The sequence below is a fragment of the Panthera leo genome, chromosome B2 (assembly GCF_018350215.1).
Source record: "Panthera leo isolate Ple1 chromosome B2, P.leo_Ple1_pat1.1, whole genome shotgun sequence".
NCBI lineage: Eukaryota > Metazoa > Chordata > Mammalia > Carnivora > Felidae > Panthera > Panthera leo.
The window spans coordinates 136,213,782-136,238,596 of NC_056683.1; the positions used below are offsets into that span (position 1 = coordinate 136,213,782).

A 24,815-nucleotide genomic window follows, 5' to 3' on the forward strand; every position below is an offset into this window, starting at 1 on the left:
GAGACAGAGCACGAGTGGGGAACGGGCAGAGGGACAGGAAGACACAGATTCTGAAGCAGGCTCCAGGCTCTGAGCTGTCAGCACAGGGCCCGATGTGGGGCTTGAACTCATGAAGTGCCAGATTATGACCTGAGCTGAAATCAAGAGTCAGATACACAACCGACTGAGCCATCCAGGTGCCCCGGCACAATGTGACATTAGCTTCAGGTATACAGGGTAATGATCAACAGGTTTGGACATTGTGATGTGTTCATCACAAGTGTAGGTACCATCTGACCTCACATGTCACTATTGGAGTATCATTGACTACGTTCCTCATGCTGTGCCTTTTATTCCTGTGACCTATTCATTCCATAACTGGAAGCATGTATCTCCTCCCGTTCACCCATCTTGCCCAGCACCCCTCACCCCGACAACTGCAATTTCATATATAAAAGCTACAGGCAACAGAGTGAAACCGAATCACTTTATTATAGCCTATACAAAATAAACTTAAAATAGATCGAAAACTTAAATGTAAGACCTGAAACCATAATACTCCTAGAAGAAACCATAGGCAGTAAGCTCCTTGACATTGGTCTTAGCATTATTTTTTTTTTGATCTGTCTCCTCAGTAAGGGACAACAAAAGCAAATATAAACAAATGGAAGGGGGCACTTGGGTCACTCAGTGGGGTAAGCATCCGACTCAGTTTCAGCTCAGGTCATCAGATCATGGTGTGTGAGTTCAAGCTCTGCATTGGGCTCCGCACTGATGGTGTGGAGCCTGCTTGGGATTCTCTCTCCCTCTCTCTCTGCCTCTCGCCTCCTTGCACTCTCTGTCTCTCTGTCAAAATAAATAAACTCAAAAAAATAAATAAAACAAACAAATGGGACTACGTTAAATTAAAAGCCCTTGCACAATGAAGGAAACCATCGAAAAAATGAAAAGACATCCTACTGAATGGGAGAACACATTTGCAAATAAAGTGTCCCCCTTATTAGGAGTTCATATCCAAGATACACGAAATATATAGCAAAAGCCAAACAATCCAATTTCAAAAAATGGGAGAAGGACCTGAATAGACTTTTTTCCAAAGAAGACACCCAGATGGCCGACGGACACATGAATAGGTGCTCAACATCATGAATCGTCTTGGAAATGCAAATTAAAACCACAGTGAGTTACCACCTCACACCTGTCAGAATGCCTATTATCAGAAAGACAAGAAATAACAAGTTCTGGAGAGGAAGTGGAGAAAAGAAATCTCGTGCACTGTTGGTGGAGATGTAAATTGGTGCGGCCACTGCGGAAAATAGTATGAAGTTTCCTTCAAAAATTAAAAATAAAACTACCGTATGTTCCAGCAATCCTCCAAAAGCAATTCTTTTTGGAGGATTGCTGGAATTCGAAGAATTCAAAGGAAATGAAAATGTTAACTCAAAAAGATACATACACTCCTACATTCATCGCAGCATTGTTTACAACAGCCAAGATATTGAAGCGACCCAAGTGTCCATCTATAGATGAATGGATAAAGAGGATGTGGTATAGACATACAATAGAATGTTACTCTGCGATAAAGAGTAATGAGATCTTACCATTTGCAACAACATGCATGGATAGACCTAGACGGTATTATGGTAAGTGGAAGGAGTCAGAGAAAAAAAAAATACCAAAGGGTTTCACTTATATGTGTAATCTAAAAAGCAAAACAAATGAAGAAACAAAGTAGAACAGAAACAGAGCCCTAGATACAGAAAACAAACTGGTGATTGCCAGAGGGGAAGAGGTGGGGAGATGGACGAAATAGGTGAAGGAAATTAAAAGGTACAATCTCCCAGTTATAAGATAAATAAGATATAGGGATGTAACATCCAGACAGGGCATATAGCCAATAATATTGTAAGAACTTTGTGTGGCGACAGATGGCGATGAGACTTGCTGAAGTGATCATTTCGTAATAAATGTAAGTATCAAATTACTATGTTGTACATCTGAAACTAATACAATATTGTATGTCAATTATACTTCAATAAAAAACTGAGACACATGGCTGCCACTTAAATTATTTTCTTAAAAAGTGTACATTTAAGATTTCTTCTCAGGTCAGTTGAATCAGTTCGTCAGTTTCACCATCTGAAATCATTAAAGGATTTGTCCTTTGAGTCAGCTTGAATGTATTGACACCACGTTTTTACCTTCTAGAACTTCTAGTAGATTTCACTAAAAATTATACTAAATTGATAAATATCACTGAATCTCTAGCATATGATCTCTGTTCAGATTTTGTTTGTTCATGATTCAATCTTGGGAGGTTGTATGCTTCTAAGAATTTATTTTTTTTCTAGATTGTCCAATTTTTTGGCACATAATTATTCATAGCAGTCTCTTATGATCCTTTGTATTTCTGCGATATCAGTTATAACTTGTCTTTCATTTCTGAATGTATTTATTTGTGCTCTCTCTCTCTTTTTTCTTGATGAATCTAGATAGTTTGTCAATTTTGTTTATCTTTAAAGAACCAGCTCTTAGTTTCATCGCTCTTTTTTATTATTTGCTTCAGTTTTTATTTATTTCTGCTCTGATCTTAATTATTTCTTTTTTTTAAATGGTTATTTATTTCTGAAAGGGAGGAGACAGAGACAGAGCATGAGTGGGGGAGGGACAGAGAGAGGGAGGCACAGAATCCAAAGCAGGCTCCAGGCTCTGAGCTGTCAGCACAGAGCCTGATGCAGGGCTCAAACCCACGAACTGTGAGATCATGACCTGAGCCAAAGTCAGCTGTTTAACTGACTGAGCCACCCAGGTGCCCCTCATCTTAATTATTTATTTCCTTTTTACTAACATTAGGCTTCATTGGTTCTTTTTTTCTAGTTCGTTTAGGTGTGAAGTTAGATTGCTTATTTGAGATTTTTCTTGTTTCTTGAGGTAGGCCTGTATTGCTATGAACTTGTCTCTTAGAACTGCTTTTGTTGCATCCCATAGATTTTGAATCATTGTATTTCCATTTTCATTTGTCTCAAGATATTTTATTTCTTCACTGATGCATTGGTTCTTTAGTAGCATGTTGTTTAATCTCCATGTATTTGTGATTTTTCCAGTTTTTTTCTTGTACTTTGTTTCTAGCTTTATACCATTGTGGTCAGAAAACATGCTTTGTCTTCTTTAAGTTTACTGAGACTTGTTTTGTGGCCTATAAAGTGATCTGTCATGGAGAATGTTCCATGTGCACTTGAGAAGAATGTGTATTCTGCTGCTTTTGGATGGAATGCTATGTTGTATATCCATTATGACCATCTGGTCTAATATATCATTTAAGGCTGGTGTTTCCTTATTGATTTTCTGTCTGGATGATATATCCATTGATGTAAGTGAGGTGTTAAAGTCCCCTGCTATTATTGTATTGCTTCCTTATGTCTGTTAACATTTACTTTATATATTTAGGACCTCCTATTTTGGGTGCATATATATTTACAAGTATTATATTCTCTTGTTGGATCAATATTTTTATTATTATGTAATGTCCTGTCTTTTCTTAAAGTTTTTATTCTAAAATCTATATTTTCTGATATAAGTACAGCTACACCCACCTTCTTTTCCTGTCTGTTGGCATGGAATATCTTTTTTCATCCCTTCTCTTTCCATCTGTGTTATGTCCTTAGATATGAAATAAGTCTCTTATATGAACAAAAATCCTATCTTAAAAGCTCACAAATTCCAGATATTCAGTGTATAGAACTTAAAAAGACCTTGGAGATCATATCCCTTGGCTAAGCAGTGGAAAAGAGATAATGAATTGGAAAAATAAACAGTAATACATACAAGAGGTGATCAAAAAGTCTGTGGGACAATGTTAGTCCAAGACAGAAAGACAAGAACTCCAAAATAATTTTAATATGTACTTTTCACAAAGTGTGTTTCTTAGTATGCCAAAAAATTATTTAAAAACACATAGGAGCAATAACACAGTATTTCATTAATGTCTACTGTTTCGTAATAGTTGATTCTAATTTTGTTTAGAAGAATCTTAAGTCTTGTTCTATATATTGCAACCAGTTGTGTTGCTTTTGTGGCACCTGTATACCTGCACTAAAAACGTGTATAGTTGGACAGCTTATGTAATACATTCAATTGGCTGCATAAAGTGAATAAATTACTTACTAATTTTGAGAAAAGGTATTCCATTTAAGCTTCCCTTTCTATAGCCAAACTGAATACTGGACCTTTTTTTGTACAGCCTTTGTAGAAGCTTTTCAGAACTTTTCACTGCAAAATTTTTATTTGTAGGGGTTTCTGGGTGGCTCAGTTGGTTAAGTGTCCAACTCTTGATTTTAGCTTAGGTCATGATCTCATGAACCATGAGATCGATCCCCTTGTTGGGCTCTGTGCTGACAGTATGGAACCTGCTTGGGATTCTCTCTCTCTCTCTCTCTCTCTCTCTCTCCCCCCCCTTCCCCACTCAAGCTCTCCCTCTTTCTCTCAAAATAAATAAATAAATATTAAAAAATTGTTTGTAGTAGGATTGATTCGTTAATATATTTAAGAAAAAAAACCCTTCATTATTTGGGACTGTCTGACACTTTGTAGGACATCCGACAGGTCTCTCCCACTAAGTGGCTGTAGCAACCACAAACTGTCCCAACACTCCACAAGGGGCAGTACTATCCCCTAGGAGACCAGCAGTCTCGGCAGGAGCACAAAACAAATGGAGCGTTCATCAAACTGTCAGTCTCAAAGGCCCTTCTGAGCAGACATGCCCATTACTTGTTTTACAGTTAAAACCCCTAAAGGCTGACCTGCGGATTAATCACTGGGTGAACAGGATAAAAAGAGAAGTCCCTGCAAGGAGAGTGGCAGCTTGCTGGCCCAGACTACTTATAGTCGTGGACTTGAGGGGTTTTCTTTGCTAATTTTTCCCTTTGAGTTGTGTTTTTTTTTTTTTTTTTTTTTTTAATTTGGTCAAACTACCATAGGCTGAAGGATTCTCCCAGGGTCCAGTGTCACATTCTTCCTTTTGGAAAAGAAAACATGTGTCCTTGCTTGAAGAATTTGGCCTTAAGCATCTGGTAAACCATGGCCTCAGCATTCTTCATTTGTTTAGAACAATTAGATGTGCCCACCAGTGGAGGCCAATGGTTGGTTGTGCTATGCTCCCTTCTGGGCACGACCACACACATATATGCCCTGCAGGGTCCATGCCTGCATTCCTCCAGCTTCCAGAAGTCTCTATTATCTGGAAAAGTGATGGGGGTAAGGAGAGGTTCCTGTGGGGTGAAGAGAAAAAAGGAAGAAGGCAGAGGGAGAGCATCCAAGCAGAATCAGAGGAGAGAGTGAAATTCAGAGTCGGTGAGAGCAAGAGAGTGTGAGAAAGATTGAATTGAGATCTCTTATATATGGGGGTGTCCTTGTGGTCTCGCTCCCCATTCTTTTCTACCACCAGATTTCTCCACAGACTCTTCCTACATCTCCTGGTGTTGGCCAAGATTCAGAATATGGAGAAGCTCAGATTTGCTAATAACACTTCAAGACTGGATGATGACACACAGATTGGTTTTTTCCATCTTTGGGATTTGGAGCAGCTCTGGGAGTTGCAAAACCTGCCTTGGTGCAAGAATATTTCTGAAGGCTCTCACTGTCTGATCACTGGCTCTGTGCTGTTGGGCACAGTGGTGCAGCCATCCAGGGTGGCGGGGACCACCTGGGATATGGAAATTACCAGCAGCCTGGTTTTGCATTCGCCGGAGCACCTGAAGCATTCTGGGAATTTGAATTTCTGTTGTTTCTTTCAAACACCCCCTTAGGGGCAGCAGGCAACAAACATGGACCACATTTTGCCAGAAAAGCCCAAAAGGATGATGGCTGCTGTTGTCAATTATTGGCATTTCAACAGGACTGTATTTTTATTTCTGAGTATATTTACACAGCTAGGAAGCATCTGCTGACAAGGATGAAATGATAAGCTGTATCCGTGCCAAAACAGGACTAGAAAAACAGGCTTGTTCTGCGAATGGACTGCATCTCGAGTCGGTGTTAAGAAAATTCTTTCTCCACAGGCAATATCTGCACGTAAAACATTAACGCTTGGGGCGCCTGGGTGGCTGCATCAGTTAAGCGACTGACTTCGGCTCGGGTCATGATCTCACCATTCATGAGTTCGAGCCGCACATCGGGCTCTGTGCTGACAGCTCAGAACCTGGAGGCTGCTTCGGATTCTGTGTCTCCCTCTCTCTCTCTGCCCCTCCCCACTTGTGCTCTCTCTCTCTCTCTCTCTCAAAAAATAATAAATAAATCATTTAAAAAGCCATTAACACTTAAAATAGGACTTGGAATCCCTATTAAGTAACATAGTGCATGCACACAGTAGGCCCCTAATGAAAGTCTGCTAAAGGAAAGAATCGATGTGTGCAGGCACCTGAAGGAAGATGGGCGATCAGTAGCCCCGGAGAAAACTTCCCACCCTGCAGTCTGAGGGCCACGGTTCTTTCTCTGGGAAGAGCGTGATGTGAGGCTGGCTCTCAAGGTGTCTGAGATTCAAGCAGAAAGAGTCCGAAATTCTACCCCTGGGTGCACAAGGAAGAACCGTGTGGCTGGATGTCACCTTGAAGCAGGTTGCTCCTCGATTCTGTGGTTCTCTTGAACCAGAACAGGATTATTGGTGAATGAGGCCAGCATCCCGGGTGGTGACAAAAAAGGAAATTGGTAGAAAACGCATCATCCAAGTTGGATTAACTCAGCTCTGTGGCCTGGGCAGGTTCCCAGGACATACAGCCAGATGCAGGGCCTCTGGGAGACGGGAGGCTAGAATGTGTGTGGTAACAGAGAGGGAAGTGCGAGGCAGCGCGGGGGGCCGCTCGGAGGTGCCCCTCACCCTAACCCACTGGTGCACAACCCTCCTGCCATCCATCACTTCCAGGCCAACCCCGAGGCCACTGGACAGTTGCCCAATTCCTAACGGACACGTTCTTTCTCTGTCAACAGTTCACATGGAACGTTAAGTGAAGGAATCCGGCAATTTCTTCCTTATTTCACTGCCTGTCTATTGCTTACTCATTCTGTGGTCTATTTGCTTTGGATCCAAGTGCCTCTGGGGTACGAAAAGCTACATTATTGTATTCAACTGCATGTAAGCCAAGATCCCGACCATCCTGGTTTTGTTGTTGTTGTTGTATTTGTTCTAAAGCTTAGCCATTTTCCATTCTGGGCAATTACCACTGTTTACTATGAGTTCCACTGCATAGGTATTTTCCCCATCGCCGACCTCCGGGTTGCGGTGTGGGCAGTAACTGTCATCACATCACAGTCTGCTAAAGGAAAGAATTGTAGCAGTACAAAGTCAGACATTAATAAACGTAGGGGACTTAGCTTGAAGGTACCAGTGAGGATGGGGAGAGGATGGGGAGGAGAAGAAATCTCTTTATGAGGGGGCCAGTGGGCTGAGAAGAAATAAGACGGAAAGAGATGTTGCTAAATACATAATGCATCACCTGGAGAAAAATACAGCATCATCTGCTCTCCGTAGGACGGTATGATTCGGCGGAATGGAGTTTGTTTCTGGAGTGTTTACTTGATAGAAAATCCATCTTTGTGGTCCTACGACAGGATTGACCCATCCTGCCCTCCTCTTGCTCTGAATACTTGCCGCCTCTTTATCACTCACCTTCCTCTGGTCCTTGGGCTGAGTTCCCAACTCAGATGATCAGGATTCTTTTTGTTACAGGTGACAGAAACCAGCTCACACTGTCTTGAACAAAAAAGGGAATTTATAGGGCGCCTGGGTGGCTCAGTTGGTTGAGCGTCTGACTTTGGCTCAGGTCATGATCTCACGGTTCGTGGGTACGAGCCCTGCATCGGGCTCTGTGCTGACACCTCAGAGCCCGGAGCCTGCTTCCGATTCTGTGTCTCCCTCTCTCCGCCCCTCCCCTGCTCGTGCTCTGTCTCTCAAAAATAAATAAATGTTAAAAGAAGTTTTTAAAAGGGAATTTATGGATTCATGTGTTAGAAAGGATACTATAGAAGTTATAAGGTCAAAAGAAAACAATGTAAGAATAGGACCTTGTGCCTGAACCAGGATTTCCCCCGTGCCCCTCATATAACTATTACTTCTGCATTCTGTTGCTCAGCTCCATTCTGCACGTGGGAGCTCCATGAGCAGGGAAGGTGCCACACCTGAGAGTCACTATTCTCACCCTCCAAGCTCAGCAATCTAGAGGAAAGAGTTTCTGTTTCACAATGTCCATATACAACTCCAGAAAAAGCTCTGACTGTCTAGCTCAGGACTAATACTGTCCCAAAGAATAGAGTGGCCTGATTGTCTCATTTCTTTTTTTTTTTTTTTTAATGTTTATTTATTTTTGAGAGAGCGAGAGAGAGAGAATGAGCCCGAGAGGGTCAGAGAGAGAGGGAGACTGAGGATCTGAAGCAGGCTCTGTGCTGACAGCAGGGAGCCCAATGCGGGGCTCAAACTCACAAACTGTGACATCATGACCTGAGCTGAAGTCAGATGCCCAACTGACTGAGCCACCCAGGCATCCCCTGATTGTCTCATTTCAGTCCTGAGTCTACCTGTGGCCCAGGGAGTAGGATCTGTTTCCAGAAGAAAGGCAAGAGGGAAAAAAACAAAACAAAACAAAACAAAACACGCCTCCCAGTGAAAAACAACAGTTCCCGTGGTCCTCTGCGCCCACCCGCCATAAACCTTTCAGTTGAGGAGGAAAAGTAGGAAGGGCCTAAGCCTCATCTGAAACATAACAGCAAGGTAGATCCTACCTGGGAAAATTACCTGTCAGTCACTTCACAAGTCATTCTTGCTGTCTGTGCATCTCACAAGAATGTCACATGATAATGATCACATGTGGAGTCAGTGCATTGGGCTTCCTTCCCGGCTCTGCTTTGTCCTAAGTTTTCTTAGCAGGTTCATGCATCTCTCTGCCCTTTGTTTTCTTCATGGGAGAGGAATAATAACGCCTCTCTCAGGGGTTTGTCGTCAGCGTTAGTGGGATAGTTTATGTTGATGTCAGACGGGCCAGAGAAGGAGCGGCTGGTATAACCATTACAACCCCGAGGCTAACAGTGCCTTTCCTGGGGATCGTGTTGACAAGTCCCAGAAATTGGCGCACACGCGGGAGGCCTGATAGGTTTCTCGGTGTTCTCAGACGTGTATCCTGAGTAGGAATTTCGTGCCGTTGCTCAGATGGAACGGGTCCCAGACTTCTGCCCTGCTGTGCTGGGGGCGGTGGGGGCGGGGGGCACTGGCGCTGGCTGGGTTTTACATCCCGCACATGCTGCCAGTCTCCTAGACCTCGTCGTCTTGGAGTTTCTCTGTCTCACTCTCTCTCTGCGCATTCAGGAGTGTACACATTTCTGTCCAGCACCCTGAAGTCTCTGGAAGAGAAGGACCATATCCATCGTGTCTTGGACAAGATCACAGACACCTTGATCCACCTGATGGCCAAAGCGGGCCTGACTCTGCAGCAGCAGCACCGGCGTCTGGCCCAGCTCCTCCTCATCCTGTCCCACATCAGGCACATGAGGTGAGGCATCCTTGGGTCCCCCCCGGGAGCCCCGTAACGAACACAAGCCCTCAAACGTGCTACCGCTGGGCCGGGAAGGGCTGACGCCTGAATACAGATAGCGCCCTCGGAACAGTTCCCAGGACGTAATAAGCAGAAACGCTATGGGACGACGGAGGAGGGAAGAAGGAAATCTGTCTAGGGCGTGGGGCAGGTGTCAGAGAGGCTTCATAGAGGAGGTGATATTTGCACCCAGTTTGAAGCCTGCACAAGGTCTGATGGGGGGAGGAGCGTGTGGTGTGCGGGCAGAGGGAGGATGGCAATGTTTGATCATTCGTTTTATCTCACCACTCAAGGCGAGTGCGTGAACACAGCTGTCCTCTGAAGGCACCCGGCACGTCCATTACGGTTCCTGCATCACGCTCCCCCTATTTACAGTTGGAAACCCGGGGGCACCCAGGTGGCTTAGTCGGTTAAGCGTCCGACTCTGGCTCAGGTCATCATCTCACGGTTCGTGAGTTCGAGCCCCACATCAGACTCTCTGCTGTCAGCACAGAGCCTGCTTTGGATCCTCTGTCCCCCTCTCTCCCTGCCGCTCCCCAGCTCATGCTCTCTCACTCTCAAAAAGAAACATTAAAGAAATGTTTTTTTTTAAAAAGAGAGGAAAAAAGAAATCCTGAGAGAATCTCGGTCCCTCCAGCGCACAGAGAATCACCATTGGTTCTTCCATTCCTCTCAGATCCCTTCTTGTCACCCCTCACGGCTGTTACCCTCATCCAAGCCACCATCATTTCCTTTTGGATTTCTGCAGAGGCCACCAAACATACCTCCCTGCCTTCAGTCTTGACCCTTCCTAACCCATTCTCCACCCAGAGCCACAGCGGCCGTCCTAATACCACATCTGATCACCTCATTCCTTTATTTAAAACCCTCAGCTTCCCATCGCTTTAGATACAAGTGTAAGTTCCTTTATTTTGCTTGTACAACTTCTGGGCTCCAGCGGTTACTTAACTTCCTAGGACTCCGGCTGTTCCAGCTTCCCAGGACTCCAACTGCTGTGCTCCAGCGGTTACTTAACTTCCTACTGAACTTCCTGGTAGTCCGAGCTCTGGCCAGGCACCTTTGTCCTCTGAGTCACGGGTGGCCAACTCCAGGTTACACATCGGCTGGCAGCTCTGTCCATCCCCGCTGGGTTCCCTCCCGCCTGTGGGACAGCTGACGCGGGCCGGGCACAGCCGGCGGACTCCGCTGCAAGCTGCAGGCTGGCCAGGTGACTGCTCCGTGTGTCCTTTATCCTCCTGTCCCCACAGGTTAGCTGGGACATATCGTTCTCACGGCAATGGCAGAGGTACAGGAAAGCAAGCCTATAAGGGCAAGTGCATTTTGATCTTTTAGTTAAGTGATAGCTACAACATTCTGTTGGCCAACACATCACTTGATGAGGCTTCAAGTCAAGATCAGGAGCATGGGCACAGGGAGGGAGTATTTCAGAACAGTAAGCTAATCCATCATGGCTGAGATATTCTTTTCAGGAGGCATCTCCTGACCCTTAACCCAGCTGGGATTTATACCCTATTCTTCCTGATCGTTATTTCACGTCTTGTTTTCTCTCTGCCCCAGTTAGACTGTAAACCCTTTGAGGCAGTTGTCACAATCCATCATGCATAATCTGTGTACCCAATACCTCCTAGCATAGGGCTTGGCACATAGTAACTACTCGATAAATATTTTGTGTAGGGGTTAAGGAAGGGTATCAGCAGAGGAAGTAAGAGCCTCTCTGTGCCAAAAGGACAAAGTGGCTTCATTTCTATTTCAAATGGTCACGTCATGTGGCTGGCTAGATGCTTAATGGATACTATTCCCATGAACAGAACTCTGGCTGCAGGGAAGAAATAAGCAGTTGGTATATTCTTTACTCCAGAAGGGCCCTAGAAATGAGAGATCAGAGAGCCATGCATGATGACGTCTATATGACCTTGGGCTTACACCCAGACCCTCGGAACGAAAATGTAATTTCTTCTCTTAGTGGCTATGAGGGAAGGGCATGGTGTCTGAGGGGTTGGCTTAATTTGTAAGGGGCTTTCAAACCTCAAGATTAAGCATCAAGAGGCAAGATTGCATTCAGCCCACACGTTTCTAATCCTTTCCCATTTATTTTTATGAATATTACAAAGAGGGAAGCAGGAGTGCGTCAGAGTAACAACCCTCTACCACATTACCTGGCTGAGAGAGGAACCTTCCCTTAGAAGAAGTGTGTTAACATTTACTCTGGGCTGGGAATTTCAAAGATGTCATAGAAACCATGTATTACAGATGAAGGTTTTTATTCTTCGGTAGGAATTGCTGAGTCTTCAAATCTGTCAACTGCTTTTCAGCATTAGCAAGCCTGATTAGCGAATACCCAAATATGTCTGCACTAAATTTATAGGCTTTAGTACTTTCGTTGGCCTATATAGAGGGCAGCAGCGGTGAGAGAGCTCTGAAGAGTTTGTCTCAATTGTGCAAAAGCTGGAGAGAAGCTGCTAATCTACTAGATTTGAGCATTTTCTCTCTCGCTCACTTGGGCACACACACACACACTAATGTTTTTGGTGCCTTATTGCAGCCAATCTAGCTCTGTTTTATTAAAGTTGGCCCCAGCCATATGTTGTTACTCAGAGAACTTAACACCCAGATTTCATGTGACTATAAATGATTCATTAGGTTGCAAAAGCAAGACAGTGTGAGATCCAGTGGGCATTTAGCATTAACAGCATTTTTAAATTAAAAAAACACACACATACACACACACTTAGATGTGTAATTAGGTTGTGGTGTTGTAAGACCTAAATAGTTTGATGCTGTGTTTTTCTGGCATGTCTCCAGCTCATGCGACTTTTCCCCTACTAAAAATGCCAATATTTTCTAGGGTATTTGGTCCTGCCTACTCATGATACATCATTCTTTCTAAACAATTTCAAGCTCCCTAAATGGTTGTTCTGTGTTTTTTCCATGGGTGGCGTGGTGGGAGAAAGAGCAGAATTGTAGCTGGCGGGGTGGGGGGACAGCGGTTAAAAGGAGAAATGCCATTTGCCTACATTTCCCTGTATCCATTTGCCCCATATTTTCTGAGCATTTACCACATTCTTGGCACTGTTCCAGGCCTGCAGAATGGGCAAATTACTGCCCCTCGAGGAGCCTGCCCTGTGTGTGTGTGTGTATGTGTGTGTGTGTGTGTGTGTGTGTGTGTGTGTTTATGTGGGCACACATGCCTGGGGGAAGGAATAAGCATGCATATGTACAGAGAGCAATTTCAGGTTGTCATAGTGCTGGGAGGAAAACAGAGTAGGTGAAAGAGAGCGGCTAAAGCTGTAGGCCCTGAGGTCACAGCCACTGTGGCAGCAAAAGGACTTCCAAGGGAGGTGGCGTCTGAAGATTTGGGGAAGAGGGGCACCTGGGTGGCTCAGTCGGTTAAGCATCCAGCTTCAGCTCAGGTTATGATCTCATGGTTCGTGGGTTCAAGCCCCACGTCGGGCTCTGTGCTGACAGCTCAGAGCCTGGAGCCTGCTTCGGATTCTGTGTCTCCTTCCCTCTCTGCCCCTCTGCCGCTCACGCGTGCTCTCTCTCTCAAAAATAAATGTTAAAAAAAAGATTTAGGGGAAGAGCATCCAGGCAGAGGGGACAGAAAGGGCAGATACCTGAGTCTGGGAGTAAAGAGCTCAGTTTCTTCAAGCTCTTTCTTAGAAAGCTCAGCAGAAGTAAAGAGCATGAGCTAGGGGAGAGAGGCCGGGGGAGCTAGGAGAGGTAGATGGAAGCACATCAGTTAGACCTTGCAGAGCATGGAAAGAAATTTAGAGCGTATTCCTACAAAATGGCAAAGAGCTGGAACATTTTAAACAAGGGAAGTTCTTGAACTGTTCTACACATTTAAAAACCTCCCTCCTACATGACTAGAGTGACTGGATCGTCTCCATTCTCTTGTTAGATGCAATAGCGGGGAACAGAACCTCATTTGAGTCAGTGGAAGGAAGTCGCCCGCATAACAAATCCTGGAATGGCTCTTTCAACAGGGACAAAGATCGGCATGCCGGTGTCTTTGGAGTTTCCCTAGTTTCCCCTTCCTTGGAGTCTCGGCAGGCCTCGAGCTTGCGACGCTCTAAAGCGGTCCCCTTTGTGTCTTCCCACCCGCAGTAACAAAGGCATGGAGCACCTGTACAACATGAAGTGCAAAAACGTAGTGCCTCTCTACGACCTGCTGTTGGAGATGCTGGACGCCCACCGCCTGCACGCCCCAGCCAACCGGGGGGGCGCACCCATGGAGGAGATGAACCAGAGCCAGCTGGCCACCACGGGCTCAACTTCAGCACATTCCTTGCAAGCATATTACATCACCGAGGAGGCGGGGGCTTTCCCCACCACAGTCTGAGAGCTCCCAGGCTCCCCCAAGGTCCTGAGAATCCCTGCAGCATGTTACCCACGTCATGCATCACGATAGCAGAGTTCTACGCGCACTCCGGCATGCATCCGCCATCGTGGCTTCCTAATATGAGTGGCCATCCGTCTGCTTGCTCAGTTCTTAGTGGCACGCCTTCTTTTGGGAGCAGCCAAAGGGATTCCAGGGCTAAATTCTTTGTAATGGCTCTCTTTGCCCCCTTTGCTACATTGCTAAGCATGAGGATTCTGTAACTTTTCATGACTGAACTCAGTCTATGAGCTGGGACTCAGGTGACTGTGCATTTAAGCTACTCGTTGAGACCCAGGCCTGGAGAGTGGACATTTCATCTCTGTGAAGCGTTCACTGGCTCTAAGAAAAAGCCACAGGAACGGCGTGGCAGTGGTTCCTTTAATTGCTGACTTGGAGAAAGCTAGGTCAAGGGTTCATTATGGCATCATCTTGTATTCCTATAGTAACGGCTCGTTTTATTAAAGTAATACCTTAAAGCTTTTGCTCTGTTGCATGGCTGTAGGCAGAATGTTCAGTGATTGTCTATTCATTTGCCCTATAGGAATACAAGATGCCCACAGAGAAGGAAGGTCCCCTAACTGTCAAAACTTTGTCAACTTAATACACTGCACCTTCAGATTTGCTGAATGCTCCTCCACTGGTTTTTGAGAACACTATGTACACACAGGTCATGGGTTCCAGTTAATTCTCGCTTCCCATGGACCCATCAACAGCAAGTTGATCCCAATTAAGTCACCTCTACATATACCAGTTTCCCTTTGAGGGATAAATTCTTGTGTTTTGTTTGTTTTGTTTTGTTGTTTTGTTTTGTTTTGTTTTCATTTGATGAGAGAAAGCCCTCTCCCCTCAGGACTTGCAGTAAATCCGCTTCAGGACCTGTTCTGGTGTGGTCTCACACTTGCCAGCAGAGGGCGCTCTACTTGGATCTCCCTGGTGTGTGACTTCACACGGAAGGTGAATTAGTCGCTTGTAGTGCCCAGCATATGGCCAAGAACGGTTCAAAAGAGTGGACACCCTGGTGACACTTTTAGCCCTGGGGAACTGGGGTAAATAGTAAATGTGCATGATTATTGTAAGTCTTGGAGAACAGGAGGGCAGAAACCAGATAAACCTGAGAGGCTCATGGTGGACGTGCACAGGCCACAGGTACCCCCGAGAGCCCCTGGCAGGCCCCATGTGCACTGTGGGGCTGCCCTGGGATCCGTGGGAAGCCCTTCTGTCCTTGCCACCCTGGCTGGCAGCAGCAGCAGTAGAAAGCCACATTCCTGAGGTTTTCCCAGCACACTTTGGGGTGACGGGGCCAGAGGGCCGGGATCAGAGACACCCTACTGGGGTTGCCGGGGACCTGGTCAGCCTACGTGTGTTCTTGGTTGTCTAGAGCTCATCCAACAACCAGGGTTTGGCCTTGGGGAAAAAACTTCCCCCAAAGCTCATTTCATCCAACTTCATAAGCCAAGCACGCGTGTCTAAAGTTGGGCCATAGGAGTCCGTTGACCTATAGGCTAAACCAGAAAGGCTCGCTGGGGCCACAGGGCAGTCTTCCCCAGGCCTTTGCATCTCCAGAGCCAACTATGGGTCATCTCTTCTTCTCAGCCAAAAAGTAAGTCTGGTTTCCTCCAGTGACTTCAGTTTCTATGATTTGAACCCCATTGAGAGGTGATGTGTTAGCCAACAACACAGCCAAGCTTCGAGGGCATCTCTTGGGATGCCTGTTTCAAAAGGTGGATTTCATTCATTTTTGATTACTTAGTAAGCGATCACCAAAGGACTGGGAACCTGGGAGGGCCAAAAAAAAAAAAAGTTAAGTTTTTTTTCATTTTATGTGCATCCGAATTTAGGGGCAATTTTGTGTATCTGCAGTAAGGATATGTTTAGAACATAATTCTTTTGTTTTTGTTTAAGAAGCACCTTATGTAGTATAATATATTTTGTTTTTGAAATTACAATGCTTGTTTATCAGACAATTGAATGTAGTAATTCCGTTCTGGATTTAATTTGACTGGGTTAACATGCAAAACCCACGAAAAATATTTAGTTTTTTTTGTAGAGCTACCTTGTCATGTATGCGGTCGTTGATGCCTAAGGCCTGGTGATTATTCATTTAAATGAAGATCACATTTCATATCAACTTTTGTATCCACAGTAGACAAAATAGCACTAATCCAGATGCCTATTGTTGGATATTGAATGATAGACAATCTTATGTAGCAGAGATTATGCCTGCAAAGGAAAATTATTCAGGGCAGCTAATTTTGCTTTACCAAAATATCAGTAGTAATATTTTTGGACAGTACCTATGGGTCAGTGGGTTCTTTTTAATGTTTATACTTAGATTTTCTTTTAAAAAAATAAAAACAGACAAAAAAATTCTAGTACTATAGATGATGTAATACCAGCTAAATCCAAACAATAATAAAGTGGAGGGTTTTACATTATTCATCTAATGTGTTTGTATTCATGTTAAGATACTACTACATTTGAAATGGGCAGAGAACACCAGATGGTTGGAGTGTTAGCCCAGGAATCTCAAATAATTTTAGAAATCTCTTCTTATTCTTATTTGAAGTGCCACTAATGGACAGCTGACACTTTGCAGCTGATACTGCTGTTGGGGGTAGGGAACATGTTGTCTTCCCCACCCCCTCCACACTCGGAGGCAATTTAAGTTTTGAAAGACATGATCAACCTGGGGTTAGGGTAGGGTGGGGAACTAGGGTCAGGAATTTGGAGAGTGGAAAATACAGTAATAAAAGCCTTGAAAGTATTTTGAGGCAGATCGATACTGGCACCTGGGGTATGCACCGGGGTTCTGTATTCCACTCGTGTCCTGTAAACTACAAATGACAGCCATTTCTAAAATGGCAGCTGGAATTCTATGGAAGAAGAAGCGTCATCCACGGTCTAAGGTCTAAGTCTAAGGAACTGCTAGCGGTCTATGGTTCTTTTGGCCATTGCCAAGCTCCAGGCTTGCAGTTTACTATGGTAATGATTCCTTAATGCTGTCATGCAACAATCAGAGAGGCTAGTTCATCCAAAGAGAAGACCCTACGTAGGTCGCAAAATCCAGTCCCTAAGGAAGTTCAGTCATTGGTTAGATTTTCCTGTTAATCTTGCAAGGCCGTCTAACCATGCCATATCCCATGCTTTCTGGGGGCTGAACAAATAAGGGACTTACCGATAATTTACTCTTGATCACATTAAGGTGTTCTCGCATGAAAATCTTATACATTGAAATGGCCACTGATTTAGGCCTTCGGTTTAGAAACCAATTCCAAATCCCTTCCTATTCATACTTTCCTACTCTGAGATGGCCTGTGGATGCCGGGAATGGTCACTAGGACCGTAGTAATGTCTAATATTCACAGGCAAATCTGCTTTGGGAAACTAGTTATTTGGAAGGCAAATAGAGTTGTATAGTAGTTTATGAGGCAACCATGATTCTTTTCAGTACAAGGCTTGGGAGGATGGTCCAGACTACACTGCACTCTTCCCAGGTGAACTCCCTGAAAACTTACTCTCAACTGGAGCAAATGACTTAAACTGTGGTTGGTCCCAAATATTCATCTTTTCATTAGTGTGATTCCTCTAACTGCATTTCCTTTTCATCTGGATTAAAGTGAGTGTGGCCTCTTTCTAAGTCGTTCAAAACTGTTTTCTAAGTAATCGCTGCCTCTGTTATGGCACTTCAATTTTGCACTGTCTTTCAGAGATTGAAGAAAAATTTCTATTCTTTTTTTTTTTTTTTGCATCCAAATGTGCCTGAACTTTTTAAATATGTAAATGCTGCCATGTTCCATATCCATCTTCAGTGTCTTTGTACAGAGCTGTGTACCCTGGAAACAACATTCAGCCCCATGAGCAGGTGCCTGAAATGTGGACCCCTTTGCATTTACAGAGAGGTCATTGGTCATAGAGACTTGAATTCATAAGTGACATTATGCCAGTTTATGTTCTCTCACAGCTTATAAACAATGCTTTTTGTACACAACATATTCTTCAATGTAGAGCTCTTGTTTTATGGGAAAAGGCTGAAATGCCAAATTGTGTCTCACGGTTTAATATGCCTTTTCGCTGATGCACACTATTATCGATGTGATTCTGTTTTGTTGCAGCTTTGCTTTGTTTAATGAAACACAATTGTAAACCTCTTTTGCACCTTTAAAAAGTAAGGAGTCCAGTGGGATGCTCAAGCACCTGTAAACAATTTTCTCAATCTGTTTGATGTTCAAATAAAAAATTAAACAAATGACAACAGGCTTGTTTTATGTAAACTCCCTTCTTGCTAACGGCTCACCACCGACTGCCTCAAATCAAGGTGATGGAATGCATCTGAAGAACACAGTGACTCTTAAAGATCAGTCTGATGCCAGGATCCCTCTCGCCAGGCCTAGGAGGAGGTGTGTGGACACTGGAGGCAGGCAGACTGGCCTCACTGCTTGGGTCCACCACATATGAGGTTTATGATCATTGGCAATGAGTTTTTCAGAGCCTCCACTTCCTCATCAACAAAACGTGATAGTGACATCTAATTCACAGGGTAGTTGGGAGGATTCTATGAGGTGCTTCTTGAAATACTGGTTGTTTTCTAATAGCTAACCCTATCACATCCCCTGTGAGGGGGAAGAAAGAATCTTGAGAGTGGCTACTTGTGAATGAAAGAGTGTGAATGAACAATCCGAAACTTACATAATTTGCTCAAAACCCTCTCCCCATCATGACGGTAAGACAGGAATGACCAGTGCATCCCCACCCCATCCCACCTCTGGTTTCCATTTTAGGACTCCCCTCCTTTTTTAGAGCTACCTGCAGGCTCCTTTTTTTTCCCTTTTCTCTGTAATTTAATGGATGAGTTGGGGGGAAATAGTGTGACTTACTAAGGGGCAACATGATACAATAGTACAGGCTCTACAGCTAGGTTACTCAGTTGGAAGACTCATTCTCCCATTTATGGTGTGAACTGGTGCCAAGTAATTGCACAGTGCCTCAGTTTCTTCTCCTGTAAAGAGAGAGAAAGAACAATGTCACCTGCCTTGAAGTGTGGCTGTGAAGACCAGATGGGGTAACTCATGGAAAGCACTTAAGCACAGTGGCTGGCACAGCTTCTCCCTCCCCTGAGGCCTCTCCTCCCACATGTCTGCACTCACTTCTTCATTAGAGGGACTTTACGTTATTCACATCGTTGAGTCTTTTTGATACTCAAGAAGCTCTTTTGTATTCTAGTTCTATCATCCCTGGGCAAGTTATTTGAACCCAATTCTCCTTGTTTCCTCATGTCTAAAATGGACGGCTCAGGAAACAACAGATGTTGGTGAGTATATGGAGAAACAGGAACCCTCTTGCACTGTTGGTGGGAATGCAAACTGGTGCAGCCGCACTGGAAAACAGTGTGGAGGTTCCTCAAAAAATTAAAAATAGAGCTACCCTATGACCCAGCAATAGCACCACTAGGAATTTATCCAAAGGATACAGGAGTGCTGATTCACAGGGGCACATGTACCCCAAAGTTTCTATCAGTGCTATCGGCAAGAGCAAAATTATGAAAAGAAGCCAAATGCCCCTCAACTGATGAATGGATAAAGAAGATGTGGTTTATAAATACAATGGAATACTACCTGGCAATGAGAAAGACTGAAATCTTGCCGTTTGCAACATGGATGGAACTGGAGGGTATTATGCTAAGTGAAATAAATCAGAGAAAGGTACCACATGTTTTCACTATATGTGGAATTTGAGAAACTAAACAGAAGACCATGGGGGAGGGGAAGGGGAAAAAGTAGTTTCAAACACAGAGGGAGGCAAACCATGAGAGACTCTTAAATACAGAGAACAAACTGAGGATTGATGGGGGGGGTGAGGGAGAAGGGAAGATGGGTGATGGGCACTGAGGAGGGCACTGGTTGGCATGAGTACTGGGTGTTGTATGTAAGTGATGAATCATGGGAATCTACTCCCGAAACCAAGAGCACACTGTATACACTCTATGCCAGCCAACTTGACAATACATTATATTTTTTAAAATAATAATACTAAAATAATAAATAAATAGACAAATAAGATGGAAATAAGAATAATACCCTATAGTGCTATCATGAAGATTAAAAGCGAGAAATATCTAAAGTGCCTCCTACATGACCTACAGGTAGTAAGTTGTTGTAGGTATTGGCTAGCACTATTGTTTTGTTACTACCCTCTGTGAGCATTTACATTTAATGGAATCTGACAGGTTTGGATTGACATTTGCCATGTTGTTATTGTTTTGTACATGTCTCCTGTCTCTTTCATTCCTGTGTTCCTCCTTACTGGCCCCTCCTCTTTTTTTGTTGTTTAAATAAATATCTTTAGGGTACCAGTCTAGATTTTTGGTTATTTTTTTTTTACTATTTTTAAATTTTCTTAGCGATTGCTCTTCCAGTGTGCCTCCTAATCTGTCACAGTCTTTTCAGATTCATACTAACATAAATCTGATAAAATAAAATATCTTTGCTCCAATATAGCCCTGTTCTTTCCCTTGTGCTTTATAGTATTATTGTCATAAGTGTCCTATCTATATGTGGCATAAACCCAACAATAAAATGTTATTCTTGTTGGCTTATACAACTTAAATACAAGAAGTGGGAAAACAATATACTTACAGACTTTTTTTATATCAATCTATATATTTACCATTTTCGATGCTCTTCATTTCTTCCTGTGGATTTGAGTTACTGTCTGGTGTCATTTTCCTTCAGCCTGAAGGAATTCCTACAGTGTTTCTTGCAGGGCAAGTCTACCAGTCGTGAATGCTCTTTGTTCATCTTGTTATGTATTTATTTCACCTTCATTTTTGAAGGGTGATTTTTCTGAATATAGAATTCTTCGTTGACAGTTTTGTTCTGAGCACTTTGAAGGCATCACCCCACTCCTGGCTTCTACTCTTTCAATCCTTCTGATTCTCACCAGTATCTGATGAGTCACCTTTTCCTTGGTGCTCTCAAGATTTCTCCTTGGGGCGCCTGGGTGGCTCAGTCGGTTAAGCGTCCGACTCTTGGTTTCGGCTCAGGTCACGATCTTGCAATTTGCGAGATTGAGCCCTATGTCAGGCTCCTCGCTGACACCTTGGAGCTTGGTTGCGATTACCTCTCTCCCCCTCTCTCTGCCCCGCCCCCACTCATGCTCACGCTCTCTCTAAAAAAGAAATAAACATTTTTTTTAAGAAGCTAGTTTTATGGGGAGCCTGGGTGTCTCAGTCACTTAAGAACTGACTTAGCTCAGGTCATGGTCACACGGTTTGTGGGTTTGAGCCCCGCATTGGGGTTGGGCTCTGTGCTGACAGCTCAGATCCTGGAGCCTGCTTTGGATTCTGTGTCTCCTGCTCTCTGCCCTTCCCCCATTTGCGCTCTCTCTGTCTCTCAAAAATAAATAAACATTAAAAAAATTTAAAAAACAAGAGAAAAATAAAAAAGCTAGTTTTATGTTCACATTCATGGTTGCTTTAAATTGCAATATTTATAGCTACCACCGAAAGAGTAGTGGTAAGTCCAGGGGAGAGATGTTTGTTCAAGATAGACACTTTTTACAAATTTTTTTCCAGGTAACCTTTACAGCTGTGAGATGAGGGTAGATATATTAGGGTCCTTACTTTGCAGGAGAGGAAACGAAGGATCGACAGAGTTAAGTGAGGCTCCCAGAATCAGAAACCTCCTGAATGGTGGCCACTTGATCAGTTCTCCCGACTGGAAAAAAGATGCCCACTTCAAAAACTGGGGCTTGCGCTTCTTGGGGGTTACAGCCACGTAGTACGTAGGACATTTCAATCAAAACCAGATAAAAGTGCTAATTTTGTATTTAAACAAGTTCGACCTTTTAGAGGTAGAAAAATTCACATGAACGTTTAAGGCAGAATGTGACCCTTTAAAGAAATGTGGCATTTCGGACAGAAAGCCTGACGCTATGTCCGAGTTCTGAAAAAAACTGTGTCCCCCTCTCTCTCTGGCGGGTGCCCCTTGGCTAGGAAAGCTTGAGAAGCGCTTCTTTTGCTAGCATCCCTGGCACTCAGGGCCAGGCCTTTGGTTTCTGAGGTTGTCCCAGGCACCCTCCCTGCCCCCGGTTTCTGCCAGGAGCGGCAGGTGAGCTGCGGAGTGATTTTCCTCTGTACCTTTGGCACCACAAGGAGCTCTATTTCCAGCTGATGACCCGAGACCTTGAAGTCTGAGGCAGCGGCACCCTAGTAGCAATGGCGCCTTCAGAGGCGACTGCCCCCGGGCTGGGCTCACTCCCTTTGGCCTAAGACCAGCTCCTCTCTCATAGCCCAGGAGCGAGGCCACAGCGCACAGCCAAGGCCTCCGGGGTGTGTGCAGAACTGACAAAATGGAAGCTTTCATCCTAACTAGACGAAAGTAAAAGGGAAAAACAGCAAACTGAAGCAAGGAAGCATTCAGGGAAACATTTTCAGGAGTGATTTTGAAATGGCGGGAAAAGCTCAGTGGCCCGGCCAGCTAGGAGCAGAGGAAAGGGCTCCAAAGTGGCCAATTCGGGACACCGCCAAGAGCTACTCAGAAGGCACGAGATAGTGCTCTGGGTGACTTTCCAGACTCTGTGCACTGCTGGGCTTTCTACAGCACTCAACATGTCATCAGATGCCTTTCTCGTGGGGAAATCAATAATTGTGGGAAAGGCCAATGAAAGGTTTGTGAGCTGGTAAACATTTTTATGGGCTGATTGAATTCTTGAGGTTCGCCCCAGGCTCAACAGAGGTTAAGCTGTAAAGACTCTTGAGTTTTTCCACATTTACAAGCAGAAAGAACATGTGTGAATACCCAGGGCCCGGGTCACAGGCTGGAGGGGAGGCAGGAAAAAGAAGAAGGTGCGGTCACAGCAGGGAATCCTGTGACTATCAACGGGAACTGATGTGTGTGTCACCCCAGGCCCCCGAGGACGCCAGGTGCAGCTGGGTTTCTGGGGCTCCACTGCACGCGCGAGCACATCCTTCAAAAGGAAGGGAAGGGCCAAAGGTGCCGAAATGAACTGATACCTGCTTCACTAAGAGTGGAGTACAAATCAGAGCAAGTGACCCATTCGCTTATGTTTGAATGTATTATTAAATGTTTAAAAACACCCCTTAACTATCCTTACAATCAAATCCATTCTTGAATGCAAAAAAAAAAAAATGCATATAAGGAAAAGCATGAGTAGATTTATGAGAAAAAAACAGGAGGTTTGGATGGAGAAACTTGTTTTCATCACTTGGCCATGTTGGTACCGACTGCTTCTAGCTGAGGATCACGGGAGCCCGGGTCCAAGAAGTACAAAGACCTGAACCCCAAAACAACAGAACCCCAGGTGGCTCCAGGCTTTTTACTACGGGAAGAGGCTGCTAAGTTTGAACTGTGTTTAAAAAAATAATCGGGGCGGGGGGAGGGGTGCCGGGGTGGCTCAGTCGGTTAGGTGTCCGGCTTCGGCTCAGGTCATGATCTCATGGTTTGTGAGTTCGAGCCCCGTGTCAGGTTCTGTGCTCAGAGCCTGGAGCCTGCTTCGGATTCTATGTTTCCCTCTCTCTCTGCCCCTCCCCTGCTCACACTCTGTGTCTGTCTCTCAATAACAAACGATAAAAAAAAAAACAAACAACACAATGGAAAGACAACATCAAAGAGTTAAGGCAATATGGAGATTTTTTATTTAATTTCTATGCTTGCACAGAGGCAGAAAGATAGAACAGGTGCCCTCTCAAATTTCCTGTGTTCCATTTCCAGTCAAATATCCTTTAGGATATTTTAGGTTCATCACCTGCCAAATGATGTCACCATCCTGGTCCCAATCCTCCCTTTCCTGCTGAGCTCCGGAAGCCCCTTGTGCACTCTCTCTGCCAGTGGGACGTCCCCAGCCCTGAGAAAGTCACTCTGTACGGGGGCCAGAACACTTGCCCTCCCGACGTCAGCACTCACAGAGGGAAGAATGAGGACCACTGACCTGGCAGGTGCTCCGACTAGGACATGAACAACATGATCTCAGAGAGCCTAGAAGATTTGTAGAAACTTCTGTGCCTCTTACCCAGGAGAAGAGATGCCATTTCCATCCCAAAGACGACATTATGGCCCTGGCCCCACCCCACCCCCAACAAAATCCAACAAAAACAATTGGGGGTAAAAAGAATTCTTCAGGGAAGCCACAAAAGTGTTTTCAAGGGAGGAACCCCAAATGGCAGCCAGATTGGGGTATGAGAGGGTTGATCTAGTGTGGAGCCACCCCAGTGGGGATGTCATTCTGAGAAGTCCTAGCAAGACGAGGCAGTCCCAACGGCCCCAGGGTCATGCTGAGGGCAGCAATTCCACCAGCGGTGTTGGTCTTAGGCCACTCTGTCTTGTGGGCCATCAAACTTTTTCTCTAAAGGGCCAGAGAGTATGCACCTCGCTTAATGTGGCCTGTAAACATTTTTGACCCGTTTTGTTTTACAACCCTTTAAAAATACGAAACCCATTCTTACGTCAAAGGCCTGCAAACATAAGCCACAGGCTGCAGTTCGCGGACCTTCGTCTTATTCTATACTTTGTGACCTTTGTCAGGCATATTAGGCCTCAAGTCCCCTCCTCCCCACCCAGCTAAGAAGACAGCAAGAGTCCGGGGAGGTGATTCCTGAGGGAATCCCACCTGGAAAGGGCAGCGGGAGGACCTGGAAACGCACACATCAGGAGAGGGACCTCTATTCCCTCTGGCTCATTCCACAGCTTCTGATAGGGCTTTCAAAATTCTATGAGCCTTTTTCCTCCCAGAAAAGCTTAAAAACAAGAGGGAGAAGATCTGCAAACCCTTCCCCATCGCTATTTCTGAAATCAACTAGAAACTAGAGGAAACAATCATCAACTGGGCAGCATTACTGTCCCTCAGTACTTGCCACGCACCAGACA

General features: G+C 44.6%; 1 protein-coding gene across 1 annotated transcript in view; it reads left to right on the top strand.

Annotated features, from left to right (window-relative positions):
- Positions 1-18,187, top strand: part of ESR1 (estrogen receptor 1) — a 440,842-nt gene extending 422,655 nt beyond the window's left edge. The window contains exons 10-11 of the mRNA XM_042940090.1: positions 9,329-9,512; positions 13,662-18,187. Coding sequence (XP_042796024.1) covers positions 9,329-9,512; positions 13,662-13,896 — 419 coding nt within the window. The 3' untranslated portion in view covers positions 13,897-18,187. The remainder of the gene's footprint in view (positions 1-9,328; positions 9,513-13,661) is intronic.
- The last annotated feature ends 6,628 nt before the right edge of the window (positions 18,188-24,815 follow it).